Source organism: Parus major, chromosome 14 (assembly GCF_001522545.3).
Source record: "Parus major isolate Abel chromosome 14, Parus_major1.1, whole genome shotgun sequence".
In the NCBI taxonomy this organism is placed as follows: domain Eukaryota; kingdom Metazoa; phylum Chordata; class Aves; order Passeriformes; family Paridae; genus Parus; species Parus major.
This window is the reverse complement of record NC_031783.1, coordinates 7,026,974-7,048,604: the sequence shown is the minus strand read 5'-3', so window position 1 is coordinate 7,048,604 and position 21,631 is coordinate 7,026,974. Positions and strand designations below refer to the sequence as shown.

The 21,631-nt window shown below is 38.2% G+C and overlaps 1 protein-coding gene across 2 annotated transcripts in view; it reads right to left on the bottom strand.

Annotated features, from left to right (window-relative positions):
* CPPED1 (calcineurin like phosphoesterase domain containing 1) overlaps window positions 1-21,631 on the bottom strand; it is a 39,899-nt gene that overhangs the window by 8,903 nt on the left and 9,365 nt on the right. For both annotated transcript variants that reach the window (XM_015642445.2, XM_015642444.3), the window contains exons 2-3: window positions 20,332-20,550; window positions 5,594-6,016 (exon numbers count right to left, since the gene is read on the bottom strand). In XM_015642445.2, the coding sequence (XP_015497931.1) occupies window positions 5,594-6,016; window positions 20,332-20,550 (642 nt within the window). The remainder of the gene's footprint in view (window positions 1-5,593; window positions 6,017-20,331; window positions 20,551-21,631) is intronic.

Sequence of the window (21,631 nt, the reverse complement as noted above, 5' to 3'; positions counted from 1 at the left end):
AACATTTTCCCTGGAATACCAGGCACAAACTGGCTTTTCTTTCTTCCTTTCATTTACAGAGTACAGCTGCTGTCTGAAGTGCTGAACAATGTGGTTGGTTCAAGAGTAGTACCTGTTCTCACAACAATTTTGCACTCCAAAATGATGTTCTTTCAGCTTCCCTACAAGAACCACATTAACCATTGGCATTTCTTTGTGCTTCTTTTTTCTCCCCCTGGGCATCTGGTGTACCTCATCCTTTCAAGACTCCAGTGCTACACTAGGAATGATAATATTTAGAAGTCTTTGAAAACAAAATCTCTTCAGTGGAATAGAGTCGATTTTATCTCATTGCAATTTCAGAGTGCTCACATTGCATCATCTGCCAAGTAAGTGTTACAGCAGCAAACAAAGATGTGAAAGCATCAGTCAGTGTTAACTGCTCAGTGCTCAGGCAGTTCTCAGACCCTGTTATCAGAAAAAAAACCCCAATGATTTTTCCAACAGAGCACCAGTAGAAGGAAACAGTCCCACTGGTAAATACTGGGGATCAACATACTCCTTTTCATAGGCTCTTTGGTCAGCCCTCAGTAACATACAGAATTGTTTTGTGTAGCCCTTTTGAAGCTTTCGGTTGTCCTTCCTCCTCAGAAGAACTGTATGAATAAAAGGGAACTCAGTAGTTAGAATATACATAGCACAGCTCTATAAACATCTCAATAAAAAAATCCCATGCACTCTTGTTTGCAAACATTACCCTGCAAACGAGCAGGAAACCTCTGCCTTAAATTTGCTTTGTACCCTAAAGAATCATGAGTTTGGTGCAGCTGGTGGTCAGTGGGTCTGTGTAAGCAGGAGGCAAAATATTGTTTTCAAAAGTGTATTTATGTTGAAAGTTTCTTTCTATAAGACAGTACTAAATAGAGCTATATAGAAAAAGATTTTAGTGTCACTTGTTTTCCCTATATAATCAGAGGAAAAACAGTAGGCACAGCCAGAGGGTGACTCCAGATCACCTAATTAGAGCACTGGTCTAAATAAGCCTTTAGAGGTCCTGTCTCTAGAAGGTCCCTCTGTCCTTCAAATTCATTTTTGCGAATGCCTCTTGTGACCTTTCAGTGGAATTTACTTCCTGGTTTTGTTACTTTTTTCAATTTGAAAGTGATGCTTTCTCAGAGAGCTGACACAAACCCCAAACAGTCCCAGACTGCTGTGTGCTCTAAGGATCAAGAAGAAGCTTTAGCCCAGTGGATAAAACCAATTTCAAAAATTTATCCAAGAACAAATTTTACTTAATGTCCTTACAGACTACATGTATTTTGTACTTGCTGCTGAATTTCTGAATTTTTTTTTTTAAAAAAAATATATGTCTCTATGTATCTCTGTGCAAGATTTATATTACCATACCTGGGGAACTGTTCTTACATAGAATATATTAAATGTGGTCACTCTACCTGGGCCATAAGTGCATAATTGCAACCTTGAAAGACATTGATCTAAATCACTGAAGTAGAGAGTATTTAAATTATCTTAAATACTGACACATAAGTACTGAGATTACTCACTCAATGTATGGGCTTTGCCAAAATCAAGGTCTCAATGGCAGGAAGATGAAAATATTACTCCCCTGTCAACTCTGATTACACAACAAAGAAAATAATGAAACATAGCATATGTTGTCTGGTAAATTTTAGAAACAACAGCTTTCAACACTCCATGCTTTAATTTTGTGCTCAAATATATCTCAGCTGTGGATGTTCTGAGAGCTTCTTCCTCCTTTAACACTGTTCTTCTGTCACAACATTTCTAAGAGGAGAATGTAGATATATCACACTCTTTTAATGAGTAAAGGTGTTAGAAGTTACAGCACCTCCAGTCACAAATATAATGAAAAAATACACCATTTAATGAAGTTAGGTTGTTATTTTTGCTCCATGAGCATATTAAGTACTTTTAACCACATCTGAAAAACTGCTTTGAAGACACTTGGATGAATTTAAAACTTTTTAATTAAAAGAAGCTAGGAAATTTCCTTCTCTATACTTCTATCTCTGGTCTAGTTATTTTCTCTAATGCATCATCTCTCAGGTACATAGACCACCTATTCTGAAACAATATTTTTTCCAACCCAGTTGTTGAAAAACCATCTATCAATTTAGGTTTTATTCAACAGAGCTCCTAAACAAGTTCAGAAATTCGCTTTAGTTGATTTGTGCCATTAAGAAACATTTATTACTATATTGTATTAACTACTGTAAGTTATACTCAGTATGCCAGTGATGGTTCTAAGGACAGAAAGTCTTTAGAAGGTTGTCTATAGCTCACCAAAAATACCCATACTTTTCAAGTCATAGAAAATAAGTATATAATGTCCTAAGAAAATTTTACTGTAATGAGATATGTAAGAAAAAGTAGGTCTTCTATTACATAAACTGCCTAATTTGAAAACTTAATTTGCTGCTTATGTTTATCAGACACATGATTTGCAGGCCAGATTTTTGGCTATACCATTACTACTTCTTCCTTTTCCCTACAATACTATGAGGAAACTTATTTATAGCAGCACTGTAAAATCCTTAAAAGCTGAATATGCATTTCATGCAGTAGAGTGACTCCAGCAGATCTTACAGATGAGAACGTCAGGTCAGCTCTTTCACAGCTCTTGCACACAGGTTTTTCCTGTACTTAAAGTCTGCATGTAGAAGAGACAGAACTTTGACAACTTAGGCTTAACTTGCAAAAGTTATACCAATATACCTTCAGAAAGGTATCTCTACTTGAATGCTAAACTCCATTCTGAATTGAGTTGCTTTTCACTGGGACTGAAATCACATTTTCAAGGACAATAGCTGCTATAATGCAATTTAAAAAACACATGTTCTAGCAGGATTTCTTACATATGCAGCTTAGAAGTATGGTGTAACTTTGCACAGTAGTAATACATATTTACAAGTGCCAGATTTTCAATTATAAATATTTATCATAAGGACATGATTTCATCTTTAATTAGCCCAACTGTTAAGGACACTTCTAATGTGAGAATTGTAGTTCAGTGTTTCATACCAGATGTAGCCTCTACAGTTAGTCTTTTATCTCTGCTTGTAATGAGCAGATACTTACACCAAAACCACTGTGTAATATGGGAGTGATTAGAAGAGAATAACTACAGAAGATCTGGGCTTTGGAAGTAAAATAAGAATTTTCTGAAGTTGCATACCTCAGTTTAAATCACCTATGACCATACGACCAATATTACCATACTTTAAGTATCTGACTATTTCCTACACAATCCATATGAATTTCTTTGTTCTCATAAAGACCTGAATGACTAGATTATCTTTCATTTCCTGTACCTCTAATCTGCTGAGTTATGGCTCCACGTCTTCTAGAAAAGTATAAGAATGAGAACTGGGGTAATGCCAGGTTTGATCCTGGGTTATAAACAACTGAAATATGATGCACATCTAATAATGCCGAACACCCTAAACCATGTGTGTTACTGATATAATGATACAACAAACATGGTTACAGGTACTGAAACAGCAAGAGGAAGAAGGAAGGAAGGAAGGACTGGTGACAGGTTGGGGGAGATGAATAGTTGCAGCCTGGTGATCTCCTAAAAAGGCAGACTTTCTTTTTCCAGAATAAACAGTTATACCAAATTTTTAAATTAAGAAAAAGCAAAGTATGTTGGGATTTCATTAGCAATATTCCAATATTCTTTGTTTTAATCCTCCAAGAATGCATGAAGTAAAGTGGGTGAAAACCAATATCATGTCTAATGATGTGCTAAACTTGCTTATTCTTTGGCAAAGCAGAGGTTCAGAAAGCAAGTGCTGTCCTTGCAGTTCTGTGCCTCTACCCCACCATGCCAACAGCCTCTCTGCAACCCACTGTGACCTCTGTGGTTTCACAAAGGCTGCTCTTAAATGGAATAATAAAATGGAAACAGAACGCACCCGTTACTAAGGTAACTCTGAGCCAACTTTTGATTCAACTCATTTTTCACAGCAGTCTGAGTTACTGAGCTGTCTGTTCTCTGTACTCATTTCATTAGCAGAATGTTTGATTATTGGCTTGCAAATGTTACCTATTGACTCAGTGTATAGTAATGAGCATGCCAAAGATCAGTGTTTAAACACACTCATTAAGGAACCAAACAACTTATTAGAGATGGGAATGAGGGACACAAAAAGAAATGATGGAGGGAACAGAAAGGAGTGTGGAAATTTCTTCCCTAGAGTTGTATTGCTCACTTCCCGTTTTGTTCCCTTCTGCCACCATTTGAAGCCTTCCCATCTTCTCCTTAAGCCTCTAGGCATCCTTCTAAGAAACACGACAATGTAACAACAATGTTACAATGGTAATGTTTCTTTTATCTCTTGATGAATTATATTCTCAATTGTTAGTAAACCAACTGGATAACAGAAAATCCTAGAACAGAACTGCTTTGGTTCCCACATTAATGCCAGTTTCCTGGGATACACCCATGAACTAGGATGTGCTGCAGCCCATAGTACACAGGCAGTCACAGCTGCCCAGCTCTCCAAGAGCAACATTTCACACTATATTAACACTGACACAAAAACAAAAAAAAAGATATGAGGTGTTCTCAGCGTGTCTCCTTATGGGGGAATAAAACCCCACTTGTAAATCTTGAATCTGCAAATATTCCAGTGCCCTGGAGAGCCCTCAGATAGCTGTGAATTTTGGCCCCACTGATTGGAAACAGTAGGAGATTGAGAGCTTGGAAATTAGGCTGAGTTGGATGAGGCCAGGCTTAACAATTAGATGGTAAATTAGGAACAAGATCATAAAAAATTTGCATTGTTCAGTAATCCAAATTATGTGCTCTCATAGATACAGAGAAAATGACATTCTGATGCAGTGATGGCAGGAAATTTTGAGGGACTGGCACACTCCAGGAACATGAAGGCAATTACCAGAAAACAATGGGAACAGCATGGAGGAGTAGCTGTGTACTGTGTCTGTCTCCATGGCGCTCAAATGGCATCATACAAAGCTGAGGGATTAGGTACAATTACTCATTTAGCACATGCTCCACCTGCCCTTCATCCCAGACATGGCCCCTATTAGAAACGGATGTGCAAAGGATTGATTTTAGCAGAGCAGGACTTGTTTTAACACTGAATAAATCTGGGGTGCATTACACTCTTCGTCTAAAATTGGCTCAGTGTGGGAGAAAGCAACCTCCAAGGTAATTGTGAATTCTGTTTCCATGTTTTATGTAAAACATAAATTCTGTATTTTTCTCCTATGGCAATACCTGATCTCCCCCTCTGTAGGCAGGAAAAACTCAGGTTGTCTTGTATCTGTCAGTACTTTCAAAATGGAACCCTTGCTATTTATGTCAAGGAACTTTTCATGTTTAGCCCCTTACTTTCCACTCAAAGTTTTAAATTTTGTTTGGTACTTTTTACTGGTGAGTAGATTCAGTTGATAATTTTGATCTATGGGAAACAATGAGGCGTAGAAGCTGTATTCAAAAATTCCTTGAAAACAGTATCATTTAAGTTAAATGTATTTTGTCTGGCAGAAGAGCCATTAACAATTTGAAACAAAAATTCAAGAGTAGGGAAGTCTGAGAAAATACCTGCTTTATGAAACTTTTCCATTATCTCCTGACGAACTGATTTATCCAAGTTGAAATAATTGTCATCTTCATCAGGTTTGCTCAGAAACAGAGGGATGTGCTGAAATACAATTATATGCTTGCATTTCTGGTTTGCAGCAGCAGCCAGCTGCTCATCGAGCCAGGCATCCTGGGCTTGCCTTAACTCAGGGCACTTGGAAGAATCACAATATAGCTGAGAATTCAACACAAGAAAGAAAACACCTCCAACCCAAAAGCTGAAGTAGTCATCTCCCCAGTTCTTGCAATAATCATCTATGGTTTCTCTTGTTGGAGTATTGCCAATATCATGATTCCCACTGACAAATACCAGTGGTATGTCCTGGTCAGTGTTTTTCAGAACATCCTTTAAATCTTGCTCTTGTTTTTTTTTCCATCGGGTTCCTAAAGGAAAAAAAAAACAAAACAAAACATTTGAGCGTTTATAGGTTTTTTTCCTCACCTTCATTGTTCACTTTTGTTTATGGAACTGTGCACAGTAAGAGAAATATTGTGCATTAGATGTGATCACAAAAACATATCCACTTTATCCCTGTACATCCACCCAGCCCTGTCCCTCCCTTACCAAGGCCTCAGCCATTTTCAGTAGCTGGCCTGAAGGCAGGCTCTGGACAGGACCCAGCAGAGAGCACAGCAGTAGGTGATGCCATGGTCACTGCTTTGCACCAGGAGCTTCAGCTGATTCTTTTCATCTACAGACTGATGATGTGGTGAAAAAAATGCAGCAGCCTTGGAGGGTATAACGGCACAAGGGTAAAAACCAGGTCAACTTCTGGCTTATATTTTATGGCTGCACAATAAAACTAAGTGTTGTTGGGTTTGAGATTTTTTTCTTTTTCATTACAAGAACTATTTTAACAGCGAAAATTGAATCAGTGTCTTGTGGTGACTTATTTATATGATGAGTCTCTTTTAATAATAAGCATGCCATTAAATTTAAAATAAAATGTAGTTGTGTACTTTGCTAATTTTCCCTGCATCCCTGACTTTGTATTAATATGCATTTCGATACAGGTACTCTTCTGCATGTCAGAAGTTTGTCCCTGCCTACAAAGATTTATCTTATTGATAGATTGATTTACAATCACTGAAAAAATTTAGAAAGGAAGTTTTAAAAGGGTAGTTCTTTTTTTCTAATGATGACAGAGGTTTTCCTATGTTTTCTAAAGACTAATCTTTAAATAGAGGCCATTGATACGATTATTATTAATTAAATGAACATGTATAAATTGATTTCGTCCTGCACTACATAACACACATCCAGCATGGGCCCATATCACAAATAATAACTCCATTTTTAAACCAAAAACTGTAACAGGATTTTTACAAAAACTCTGAATTCGGGTTTCTAACATACACTTGCACACAGGTCTACGCCAATCGATCATCATGTATTTTTAAATTTTGTTTTACTTTCCTAACCACACACATACCTTATAAGCAGAAATGCATAAATAGGTTCCTGTATTGCAACTGTGAAATAAAAGGGTTTTTTACAATTTCTTCACAATACTTATGATGAATATGTTGATAAACACTCACCCTTATTCACAAATATTTTGTTTTACATACTCTACAGTTACAGGCTTTAGTACCACCTTGTTGCTACTATCAGAATTCTACAGCTTTAGAAAAATACTGAGAAAAAAAACATATTCAGTCTAAATTATGGTTAAATGTAAGGACATTTATATGAGGTGCATTAAGTCAAAACCACAACTCTCTTGGGTTTAACTGCTGCAGAGGGTAGAAAGTTATTGTAAGAAGATCTTTGAGTAACTTGACAAATACTGGGCATATGATATCCAGTGGAGTCTACAAAGTCATAGTGAAGAGCAGATTGCTTTTTGGGGTGTATTAATGGTCAGTTTAGGCTGTTCTTGCTAATCCCAGAAAAAAACCAGGGTAAATAACATCTATATTACTTGAAGACACTGGATTTTAAAAAATAAATCCAAAAGTTCAAATAAACCTGGCACACTGCTGTCCGCAGGATAAGGAACATGGCTGAGAGCGCTGCTTTTACTGACACTTCCCATTATCCTATGGAAAGAGTTGGACATTTCAAGCTCTAAATATGAAAATGTATGGGGGAGGAGGGCGGGGAAATGCGAGGGGGGAAGGCTCTGTTCAGATCCGTGTAAACACATTACACCATGTTAAACTCCATGCTATCACTTTGGGAAATTTAGCTAACAGTTGCAGAGTATAAAGACATTTATGCAAAAGTTACAGAAATAATTTGCAGAATTATGTATACCTCTTCCCAGTGGTGAAATTCAAGCTCTAGAGACTAACACTTAGATTAGATTTGTCGACAGCAGGGCACTGATTCCCTCATTTAATGAAATATTATTTCTATAGCAACAGAGAAACATATTCAGTGTTTATTGCAGAAAACAGATTGCTCAAAATGGAAAACAAGATCTCCGCCCAAGAGACTAGGAAATCCTGCTAAGAAGAGATTGGTTGAGAACAACTGCATCTTGGTTTGACCTCTTCTTGGCAGAAGGTCAAAACAACTTCAAAAGAAGAGACTCTCACAGAGATAAAGGTGGGAAAAAGTGGAGCAATGTCTCAGGACCCGTTGGTGCAGTTCTGGAGAGAAAGGGCTGGATATCCTACTGGCCCTGAGCTGCACTACCACAACACACAATGTGTGCCACAAGGAGCCCTCCTGAGGCACCTCCCCCTGCCTTTACATCTGACCTGAGTAACAGGTAAAGAAGACAAAGACAGTGGTAAAGAAGGAAGCCACTGGAAAATTCAAGTGGTCCCTGCCAGAGCATAAAAAAATATCCTTTTAATCTCTCTCAGGCACAGTGTTGCAGTATCTAATTATTCCAATTTTTATGAAAAACATTTCTATTTGATGGACATGTATTTCTTTGGCTTAGAGAGAGCTTTGTTGTAGGTGAATAGGGAAATAATATTGTGCCAAAGGGCAATACAAAAAAAAATTATTTGTGAAGTGCCAGGGTAGATGTAACTGAAATAAATTTCTGTGATGTTTATCCTGGCATCATGTGCAGTGACATTTTTAAATCTTGGGCCACAATTTTCTGTCTTTATGTTAGGTTGTGTAAATAAAGTCTTGCCCTGAGATAAATGGCTTCACAAATTAATAGCCCATAAAGGACAGCTTGGCTTTTATGAAAAACATGAAAGTGAGAACTGTTGCTGGTGCAGTTGCGTGCAATTTTCCACAGCTACCCAGTCTATCATTTTTGAAAGCTGAGCGATGTGAACAGGAGCATGAAGGTGCAATGTCACCGTGCCTGTTGTTTTCTGTTGTGTATCCATTCGCCTCAACAGCTCCAGTGTTCTGTCCTGCACTGCTTAAAGGAACCAAAACAATCAGCCTTCTTCACATACTGAAAGAGCAGATTTCAAGACAGTACTTTAACAGCATTTTTGCTGGAGCTGTCTTCAGTCAGCAGAATTACAGATTATTCTGCCAAAGAAATAATCCTTTAGCTACTAATCCTTAGTTACAGTTTCCTTTGGTATTCTACAGAAGGCTGCACCACTCTAAGATTGGATTTGGTTTAGTTTTTCTATGGCACCGGCTATTAAAAACAACCGAAAGCATTGTTTCCCCCCAAGCTCTATCTCCAATACTGATGGCAATTTTTGTGTATCACAATCCTTCCCATGCAGTAATCTCCACCAACACTGTAACTTTTCCTCCAGATGTATTCCAAATGAAAAATTATTGATTAATTAACAATAGCACCAGTTTTTCTACTGATATGAATCAGGAGGGGGAAAGGGGAAGGGGGGGTTACCATGGCATTATGAGGTGGTACCCCCAGGCATTCCTGGCTTGGTGTTAGAAATCTAAGTACTTCCCCCAAGGCAGGAGAAGCATTTAGCTCAGACATCTTCAAATAATTTAACAACAGGTAAAAATGTGGCACAGTTATTTCCTGGATTTCTCATTACTGGGTCTCAGTATTTTAATGTATCTTAAGGTGTCCCAAACTTAGAGGAGCTGCAAATATATTGTTTTTTAATGGAAAACACAAATTTTCAGTTTAAAGAAAAAAAAAAAGAAAAATTAAGTTTTATGCCAGCAACACTCTTGAAAGGCCCTCATATGACAACTGCAATCTGTTTAACTTTTAACCCAAGAGACTGACTATCAAAGAACAAGTAAGAGCTACACTGCAGACAAAAATACTATACAAAACATCAAATAGAAATAGCACCTACATTTGATAAAAGCAAAATAGAAAATGTCAAAACACCACCAATGAAAACAAGATTTAGAAGAACACTGGGCACATTCCTTCTGTAATTTATGATGATACCAGAAGTATCTAACATCAAAGGACAACTAATTATTGTTGAAAACAATCACATGACTGTTAAAAACAACAGATAGATTTGTGTATTTTCCTGGGCCTTACAGTGCATCACAATTGCTTAAATCAAAGAATCTAACTATTCTGAGCACTTCCTGTTCTTGAGACATTTGTTAGGCTTCATGTATTTTCATGACTCTCTGCAGTTGCCCTACTCCTCCATTCAGGGGACCTCCCCTAGCAATATTCCCTAAATTCCTATGGAGTAGGGGAGCTCATTTTTTTTAGCTGCACTGGAGGAAATGTAACTGCTACCTTCCACCTCTGTGGGAAAGCAGCCTCCTCCTTTCCTCTCTGCTCTCGTCTTGGATATCTGGTTGTTTGCTCCAGATTAAAAGGGCTACAAACAAGATCTTACATCATCCCTGTCTGCTGACTCCTCCCCAGGGACAGCCCCACTGGTGCCCCTGTCACTTGGAAGACATCACAGGTCCAAACCCAATGGTATCATCAACACCACATTGTACCAGGCTCCTACAGCAATTGCATGATTGCTATGCACTAACATAAACAAAAACATGAGCTCTAATCTTGCCACTTCCAAAACACCAACCCACAGCACCCCTTCAGAGCACTGACGCAAATGGAGCTTCCCCACCCCAGAGCTCTGTTCCTCACTGTGCTGCCTTTTCCCTTCCCCATCTCATCAATATGGGTGACTCCTCCAGACTGCCAGGGCCAGACTCTTCCCTCTACTCAGCTGTTTACAGTTGATCATCCCATAAAAGTAGTGATTCTCTCGTGGGCCATGAGCGGAATGAAACACTATGGTCTCCACGTTCTTTTTTGTCCTTGGATGGTAGAAAAATGTGATAATGGATAGGGCACTGCATAGAAAGGAAAGACCTCTCTGGCCACCCAGTTCAGTCTTACTGATGCTCTTCATTGTTTTTTCCTTTAAACGTAAAAGTTTCCCCTCTTGTGTCCAGTGTAATGAACTAATGCAACACACTGCGTCATTACATGCAAGAATAAACTGATCCATTTTAATAAAGCCATTATGGTCATGTTCTGAAATAGGTGTTTTACTCAAGTCTGTGCTGTAATAGCTAAAATGTCACCTTCTCTCTTCTTTAGACATATATATTTCTAATCTTCAAATAGCCTGAAGACAATTTTATGATGAACAAGAAATTATGCCATTAAAAATAATGTAAAAACATGATATATTCATTCCTGAACAAACTGACTGACTACTCAGTCTAACTTACAAAAAAACCTCATTTCATTAGTTCCAGTGAAAAGCAAAATTTGGAATACTCATTTGTCTACAACTGTAAGTGACTTTTCTGGTACATTCGAAACAAGTAATAATCTGTTCTGATACTCAAAAAGTGATCACACAAAAATTTCTCTACACAAAAACACAAATTAATTTTATTATATAACTTTGGGCATTAAAACAAGAAGAAATTGTAACTGTAGTTTAAGTTAATAATGAACAATCATTACATTAAAGCAATGACAAAATCCCCAACTGAACAAGGAAGCCTATTAGGGGATCAACTGCTCCTGGTTTCAGTGTATGACATTAAATATAATGAGTGCAAATGCTGACATTTTTCGGAGTGCCAGCCACACAGGTGCCCACTTAACAACCTAGTTCATGGCATTTACTGCTCCATGTTCTGCTGTGAAAATAAGTATTATCCTTCACTTAAGCTCAACTCTGCTCTTATCCTTACTCATCTCCCAGCAACGCAGAGCTGTCACAGCAAGCACAGGCCACCACTGCCTTTGGGTCTCTGCTTCAGATTAAATCATCACAAACAGGAAAAAATACCTCAATGCTACAATACCAAAACCAAACTCAACTTTAAAAAACATCATACAAAGATCTAGTACTTGTACTAGATTTTTAGTACTGTTTCTAGTACTTGTATTATAAAACATAATATCTGAGAAAATTGTGTAACTAATTACACCTCCAAGATTTTAATAGTTAGAGATATTGATCTGCCAGTCGGATTTCTAAATTCAACTGTAGACTAGACTAGAGAACAAGGTCTAAAATACAAATAAATATATACTTGCTGAAGATGAAACATTTGCTTCTGACAGCCCAGTGATGTCTCTGCAATACAAGCCTGTTGGACCTGTGTTGAGATATCTGATGCTTCCCTACTCTGGGCTGATTAGAGCAAATTTAATTTCACAGTAAGCTGTTTGAGGCTTTGAACGCTCCATTAGGTTTTACTAGAATCAGATAATTACTACAAAATGTTTATTTTTGCAAATGCAATGGCCTTTCTTTAAACAGCTGTTATTATTAGATATTTGATAAATAATACGCTACTTACCCAAATTCTTAGCCATTATTAATTAACACTGGCGTAAGAGTTTGGAGAAGTAAATAGCCAAGAATAATTCTGGTTTGGATTCCATCCTACCAAGAATATCAGAGTTAGGTTACAACAGCAGAAGAAACAGATGCAGTGAGCTTATTTAGTTTAAGCTACCTTGTGGTCAGGAAATTAGGTCACACCTGAACACTGCCCTATTGATCAGGGAGTGACATATTAATAGAAATGTAACCTTGCACTCCAACAAATACAACCTTTATTTACCCTTTACCCTGATTCAACATAAACATTTTAAAGCCTCTGCTTCTGCCTTGCACCTAAAAAGTCAACCTGTGTCTTTTCTACTTCATGCTCTATTACAATTCTCCACTGAACAAAGATTCCGGAATTGGGATTTAGCTGACAATTCTGCTGAAACTGCAAGTGACACTGGAATACAGCTGCCTCCTTCCCAGCTGTGCCACACTGCTGGGAGTTAAAAAAAATACACAAACTTGCTTTTGTTAGTCAACCAAGCAGCCGGTCCAAATGGAAAAAAAAGCAAATATAGTAAAGGTGAAATGCTTACAGCCATTTTTAAAGGTAGAACTGTATTTTAAGAAACTATTTTTTAACCTGCTCATATGCCTGTTACATGGAAAAATCAAACATCAGCATTCATGCTCCTGCCTTCTGGATGAGAAAGGCATTTTTTTTTTAAATTATTATATTTTTAGTTAAAATTAAAACCTGACAAAATATCTCCTTATATACATGCCTCACTTAAGGACTAGCTGTGCAGCCTAGTTTTATCTGGCCAATTTTTTTCTTTAAAAAAATTAATTATCCTTTGTTTTAGCAAAATTGGTTATTTAATGGTAGTTTAAAAGCAGTATTAAATGCAATTCACAGATATTTTCCTTTGTGGAATGTCTTACCAGATCACTGTATATAGCATTAAGAACTTGAATTGGACTTGACATTTCTCTGTAATTTATTCAGTTCACAAATGTATAAATGGCAGCTTGTGCATTTGCATGCAGATTTCAGCATTACATTCCTATCTCATCCTATGTGCAAAACCCACCAGCAGCAGATCTCCAGCTCCCAACACCTCGGTGCCTGCAGTGTGACCATGCCAGTCCCGTGTGACGCAATAAAGCACGAGTGCAGCACCCACCTTGCCAAGGACAGCTCAGCTGGCTGCAAAGCAGCTGCAAACGTACAGCTCTCCACAGCAAACAGCTGGGCAGTACTTCCTAACAAGGAAGAACACACATGGGAAAATGACTGTGGACTTTATCAAGTGTGATAAAACTGGGCATTTCCTCAACGTTCCTGTATAGTGAATCCCAGATCAAAAACAGGTAGGACTCTGGGATGTACCAACTTCACCTCTTACACAAACAAAGTATTCACTGACCTCTCCTGACCAGCCCAAGATGGTGTTTTAAGTAGGAGGATTCAGAACATTCACAAATGGGTTTTAAACAATAATGCTTTGACTAGAAACATTTGCTATGGTGTGTGCTTCCTGAGTTTAGAAAATTAAGCAAATTAAAGAAAAGAGGTTTTTTTTAGAGTTACCCTGTAAAGTGTTTGCAATTATATGCTGCAGCCTGTGTCTCAAGATTTATTGTCTATAAAAACTACACTTTTGGAGGGAATCATGTTAAGGGACTCCATATTTAACAGAAACAAGAACCAAATATTTTGGACCATGACAGCTGCACATCTAATTAGACATGGGAAAGAAGCTCAAGCTAATCCAGTTGTGATTCTCCCAGGAGTGAGAGTGCCCTCAAATGCTACAGTGATTATAAACAGAAATGAAGCCATACCGCTGTCTGGCCACCAGAACCATCAGTTCTGATGTTCCTCAGCTCTGTAGCTTGTCTATTCTGAATGTAAATAACTTCATTCTGCTCTGCGGACGTGTCAGAGCTGATAAAAGGGACTAATTGTATAAAAGCCAGTATGCCCATCTCATCTCATATTCTGATCGTCAAATTGTCAAGCAGGAGTCAAATGGAGAAGTATTGATTTGAAAAATTGTCACTTAATTGCTGTCTAAATATGAACTCAGAATCCCAACATTCGGCACATGTTTTTAAAATCTTGTTGCTCATCATTGCCTGTTTTATTATATGAAGAAACACTGCATGTGAGACAGGATAGCGTATATAATTTTGAGGAGACACACAGCCAGCAGTTTTGTTTTTCACATAAAGAACATACTGTTGCCCAAAATTGTAATTAGCTGAACTGAGCTGATGTGCCTTATTGAGGCTCTATGGAGGAGTTAAGAGCGTTAGCAGAACGTGTGAATTCCTGGGGAAAACGCAAACCAGTGATGCACACACGCATACACACACAGACGCACAGAGCACAGCATGCAGGCAGGGGGAGCTGGCTGGCACTGGAGAATGTCCCAGAAGAGTTGGGGCCCTGGAGGCACCAGCAGTACAGGCACACATCATGGCTGTAGGCAGGGGCCCGCGATGCTTGAAGGAGAGAAGGCAGGGAGAGAGACAGAGGAAGGACACTGGGGCAGGGAGAGCGCTTGCATCTCCTGCAGTCCCACAGTGATGTCAGTGACAACTCTTTCCCAAATTCATGACAGCTTTTTAAAGAATGTCAGACGTTGAAGGTAAAGTCTGTACCTTTCACCAGCGCAACCTGCTGCATCTCTGGGTCCCTGCCCGACTGCTTTTTCCCCTTATGACACAAAGTAATCTTCTGGCAGCTCTCAAGGCTGCAGTGCCTCAATAACCACGAACACATCAGCAATGAGCTGTGTACAGTTTGGGCACCTCTGTTTTCAGCTTTTCTATTGTCAGGGCCTTTTCTGTCACCTCCTGTTTAAACTATTCACAGTAACAACACATGCCTGGGCTCACAGCCTGAAACACATATAGATGGCACAGTAAAAACATGAAAATATGTAACAGACACAGTCCTGGAAGATCTTATAATCCAAGTATGGCCCAGCAAAGAGGGTGAGAGACACAGCAAGCACACCAAGGGCCACTAAGAAAACATGACTAAATATTACTGCTCTGTAAAGCTGATTGTTTCAATCAGATACTTTAGCTTGTTCCACCTAGAAAAGATACATTTATAAAAGCACAAATAGTGGAACATGTTATAAGTAATTATTTGAAAACCCTTAATTAAACAATTTAATAATATTAAACAAAGGTAGAAAAAAATAGAAGAATGTCACTACTTGGGCTTAATTGACAGAAAAGGCTGATGTGAGATTATAGAGCATGCATGACCTGGGTGGGGAATGTGTATATATTATACCTTCATATTAACTAAAAGAATTAGTATAAGTGTTCACAGTGTATTTGAAGTGCCATAATAGTCAATTCCAGTGATTTTTATTTCTAGAAATTAAAATATACACAAATGAATTTAAAACTGCAAGCATAAACATTACTTGCTCACTGATCTATTATCACACTGCTAACAGATCAAGCTTAATCAAGTTCCATCAGTTTTTTTGTGATTCTACACATTATTAGGTAAGTCTCATTTCATTTAATCTCTAAATAGCTACATTTTATTACAGTCAGAGCTAAGTAAGTTTGCTAAAGACTTGCTGTCTTGTTCTTTAACCTGTTTAACCAGAACAATTACTGAAAAAAAATTAAACACCTGGACTAAATATATCCCATGAGTAACTTTCCTGACTAGAACACTATCAAGTTACTGATAGCAGTAGCATCATTAAAAAAAAGCAGTTAAACAGTTTCCTTGGAAGGAATTTGGCCACTTAAAAATAGTTGCTGGATTCTCAGCTTCACAGTCAGTGTTTCTCAGTGGCTTCAGCAGGGTGACCTTGGCTGCTAACAGCTGAATTCTCTGCTGCTGTAACAAAAGGTGTTGAAATGCTGATGCTGTTTCCCAGACACCAATCTACACTAAAGGCATGGGATGGAGAAGGAAGCACAATCCTCATGTTAAACTGAAACAGGAAGGACAGGTAAAAAACAGGGTGGAGGAGTTTGCCCCATGTTTGGAGGGCACTATTCTATGGAACAGACATCAGCCTCATTGAACTTGAGTTCAGGGATCAGGGAAGAACTCAGACACTAAAGGTGGGATTTTCCTACAGACTACCCAAAAAGGACAAAATAATGGATTAAGTCTCCTACGAGTAACTTGAAAAAGTCTCTAGCTTGCCCTGGCTCTCATGGGATACTAAGCTCCCTGACTCCTGCTGACAGCAATCCAGGAGATCTGGGACCCAGGAGGCAGTCTGGGACAATCCCTTGACACAGACAGGCCAACCAGGGCCTGGCTCTCCTGGTCCTACTACTCACAACACAGGAGTGCTGGGGACATGCTAATCCTGGCAGCCTTGGCTGTAGCAGCTTCCAAGCTGGGGCAGGAAAGGCAGAGAGCACATCTGGACAGCAGATTGGCTTATTCAGGGATCAGCTACAGGATCCTATGTAAGGCTGTTCTGAAAGCAAGAGTTTGAGAGGGTTGACAAGTATTCAAAGACAAGCTCCTACAAACACAAGAATGATCCTTCTGGATACTCAGGGATGGAAGGGGGAGAGAGAAGAATGTAGGCTATAAGGAGAATGATGTGGGTAAATGAGGAACTCATGCCTAAGAACCAATGAAAAAAGAATATAAAAGGGAGTTGGAACCAAAGACATACTTGAAAGGAAGAATACTGAAAAAGTACCTGGGTATGCAGGGCTGCTGTCAGGAAAAGTGCTCTGAGGGCTGCAACTAGCAGAGCAGCAAAAGCTTCTACTGCTACTTTAGCAATAAAACAATAAAGAAAATACAGCCCACTGCTGTGTGAGGCAATGACAAGTGACAGTTACTCAGAGCTTCTTTTGCCTCCCTGCACTGAAATGCTCTCCCAGAGCTAAAGGAGCACAGGAAACACCAGGGATGGAAGCAGCATCTCACAGAAAGTTTCAAGCCAGGCGACCCCATGGGACTCACAGGATGAATCCAAGAGTACTGAGAGTGCTGGGTGATGTCACTGTGAGGCACTGCTCTATAATCATCAAAGGGCTGTGGAGCTGGGATGTTGCATTCTGGATGACTGGAGAACAAGATGGACCATTAGGCTTGGGGTGTATTGGTAATGAAACAATATGGGAAATTTTCCTAAAACCAAACAGAAGGTTCCAACTTTATATGAGAACAGTAACATTTTTAGAAATAAATTTTCAGAGTTTTAGAAAAATGTAATCAAATAAACACATAATCTGAGCAGCAATATTTTATAGATTACCATTTTTGTCATACTAAATTACATTATACTTAATGCACACAAATGCCTTCATTAGGAAGTCCTTCATGGTTATGGTGTGTCCAAGTGTATGCACTGAGCTCACAGAAATTATATTCAGTACATAGTTGCACTATAAGGTATCACTTAAAATTCTTGATGTGATTGTACCACAATATTAGTGTTACCAAGAATAGATATCCTATTCTTGATTATGTAATCAAGAAAAACTTCTGGAAATAATATTCAGAGTACAAACTACTTTTAATCAGCAGCTAAATATCAAGATATGATTACTTCGTTGCTCTAATGACATCTGTAATGGATTCCAAGTGCTGTGCCTGATTGCTTCCCAGCTGATCAGGATTCTGTTCATCACTTCGAGCTGTTGGAATTCTGAGATTTCTTGGAGTTCCTCTGCAAAAGTCTTCAACACTGGTTCAGCTAAATGGCTGCAATGCATGCTTTAAAACAGTCCATCAAAAACTTTACCATTATTACTCCATGATAAAATGTTTTAAGAGGAGAGGAAGATCTGTATTGCCCACTTGTTTTTTACTGACAGGCACTCATTAAAAAGCTGTATAATCTCCCTGTCCTGTCAGGCAACTAGCCCAAGACTGCTGATCCACAGGTATCTGCACCACAGTCACTGTTATTTCTATCATCACTTTAGACAGAAAGACAGAGGGCAGTAAAATTATACTTTTATGTACAACTTAATGGTTAAATTGTACTTATATGTTTATCAACACATGGCAGAGCAAGCATTTGTATAAACACAAAGGCAATAATGAAGTAATTGTTCCAGCTGAATATTCTACAATTCCTTCTAATAGTGCATTTCCTTAACCACTTTATATAACTACATGATAACGCAGGCTTGAAAACTATTAACATAATTTCAATCACCAAGAAATTATTAGAGAAGTTAAAATATGGTGGCTCAAGTGAGGTAATCACAGAATCACTGAATCATTTAGCTTGGAAAAGACCCTTAAGTTTACTGAGTAATGAAATGCTCTTCCTTGCAATTTCTTGGAAATTGCACAAGGCAGCTTCAAATATTTATACAAGGCACAGCACATCCATCACACAATGCAGGTGATCTCACCAGTACAATCCACTCAGCTTCTTTCACGTCTGTTAGCAAAATGAATAATGCTAATGTTTTGCAAAGCCCTGACAGGTTTGTATTTAAAACATAACCAAGTCTGAGACATACACTGGCAAAAGGAACAATAATGACTACGGAGAACCACTGCTAGGGAAAAAAAAAACCCAATCAAACCCAATACAATAAGTACCACAAATAATACTTACTGTATCCAGCCATTAAGTGCCCAGTGGAAGTCAGAAGACTGTTGGCTCTAGTTCACACTTAAACTCTACCAACAGAGAAGCCCTTGTTGTTTCAAGTCAAGAGACAAAAGTACTCAGAACTTTGCACTGTTTTATGAGTATTTGAGAAAAACCCAGGTAAAAAGAAACTAACTTAGCCTCCAGGATTATTTAAATTTTTTTAAGCGAAAGATCCTTTTCAACAGGATGTGTAACACTCACTATTTGTCCTGACTTTTTTTCCTCTTACAAGGGATACTGAAACAAAAATATTTGGAACACCTACACAAATTAGAAGTCCTAATCAAAACATTTATTAGAAATCTGCTATTGGAAGATGACTCCAAAATTAATGGAAGCACGTAAGCCAATAAAACTGCATCATGGCATACTTTGTGATCAAGCTATTGAGGTGTTACACAGTAGATTCAATCAAGCTTAAATCTGTTGGTTTTGACACTTTCCCACTCTTTCAGCAAAACTGCGTCCTGATCAAAAGAAAGTCTATAAATACTGTCAATCAATTTGACAGCTAAAGTCTTAAAATTAACACTGTGGGACACTGAAGGAATTAGTGAAAGGTCTCCAATGTGTTTGAAGCCCTGCTGCGTGAGCAAGGGCTGGGAAGCAGCTCCTCAGGTGCAGGTGGAGTGTGAAGCAGAGTGGAACACAAGGCACAGGATGTTTGCAGGCTCCCTGGGTGGATTGCAGTGCTGGCAGTGACAGAGACAGGGCTTTCTGCAGCTCTGCTGCTTATCAGGGCTAAAAAATGTGAAGCACTGTGCTTACATCTGATTTCCAGACCACTCCTCAGCAAGTTACACCACTTCTAATTTCACTTCTAAGAAAAGTACTTCTCTTTCTTGTAATTCATCTTTCTGGTAGTTTGTTGTTCTTCCTCTCAGTGTACAAAGGAACACACTGCACTCGAGTCCCACAGCCACAGGACAGAGTTGCTAGAGCTTGAACTCACTGACCTTTAGCATTTTAAAAACTTAAGTGTTTTAATTTATTAAGCACTAGAAATCTAGAGAATTCTCTGAGCCTTACTCACATTAGGTACTCAAAATGACATATCTATTTTTTGCCATTTTCTTGGTATTAGTTTCCCCCTAGATAGAGCCCCTCTTTGTCATCTCAAAGCAATCTGTTTAGAAGACAGACTTTTATTTCAAAGAAAATTTTGTACTGAAAACAATTAATTAATGAAAGCAGCCTTAAGATGAATGCTACAGGAAGTCAGATGAAGAAATCAGAATAATATCTCAAGAATCATCTACAAATCATAGTTTTTTTCCTGCAAAACATCAAAATAGGACCTAATACTAATGTTACTTATGAAAGACTATTTTGAAGTAATTAAATTAGCCTTATTGCCAATCTGAAATATATATAAAAAAAAATTGATTTACTATCTCCATTCTACACTTTTAATTGCCTTACCTGGCATTCCATGGACAAGGTCTCCACACAGCACAAAGAACTTGGGTTTAGGGCTTAGTTTGTTAACAGCCTGCACTGCTTGCTCTGCTAATTTAATTTCTTCTTCCCATTCATCATCTCCATTGTTAGTGTCTCCATGTGTCCAAGCTTTCATCAGTCCAAACTGAGGATCTGCTCCTTGGATGAAGTAGAAGGGCCCCTTCCATTGGTACTCAGCATCTAAGAAGAAAAAGGAGGAAAAAAAACACCTAGTAGAGACTAAAAGAGAATGAAAGCTTCCACACATCATTAAATTGATTGTTCTTCACCTCAGTAGGTTGAGACTGCTTTAACGTAAGTACAGAATTCTGTACTCATTCATATAGGACAAATACAAGGGGAGAAGTACAAATTTTTCCTCTAACATGTAGTTGTAATAAATGAAAGTATATTAATCTAATTATACCACATAGTAATTACAGACTGATTAGAGGAGAAATATGTGAAGAATTCAGCAAATAGTGCTGGAAATTACGAGACTACAACACAGCACAAGTGTGTAACATTAGATTTCAGCTGACTCTTTTAAGATTCCAATTATTGCTTCTTTAATTAACAAGTTAAAACATACACAAGTTTCACATTTTATGGTTCTAGTAGACTTTTTCTTAAATTATTAAGGACTTAGATGTTTTTTGTTCTCATAGCTTTACAGTAAAGTTGGATGTAGCACATTCTTTGCAGTCAGAACTGAAGCTACTCAACAGGACCCAAGGCCACCAAACACTAAACCTAGCAACATCAGAATCATCAGCAACTATCCAAAAAAAAATCCAAATTTACTGCTGCCACAATTGCTCCCAAGACCTACAACACATAGGTGAGCACTCAGAAACAAATTTCCATTGATTGAGTCAACGTAGGCAGAGGATAGGACTGAATCTGTACTGGTACCATTTTTTGTATACTTCTTTCTCAGTATTGTAATACCCAGTACAACAAATAAAGGGTGATATATATGACTACAAGCCCATTTGGCAGAAAGAAATCTCAACACTGGGAAAATAAAACAAGTTGGCTACAAATTTAAAACAAAAATGGGTAGCCTACACTTGTCTCAAGCTGGAATTGAAGTATAAACACAAATACACTGTGGTTTCTCCAGCTGTCTATATGCATTCATTTGCAACCTGAATATTTTAATTTTGACAGCTCTGTTTGACTTAATACATTTACTGCTGTTGGAGGTTTTTAAACAGCATTTAAACTGTTGAAAACTCACTGACTACTACTGATCTATAGCTGAATCTAAAAAGAAAAG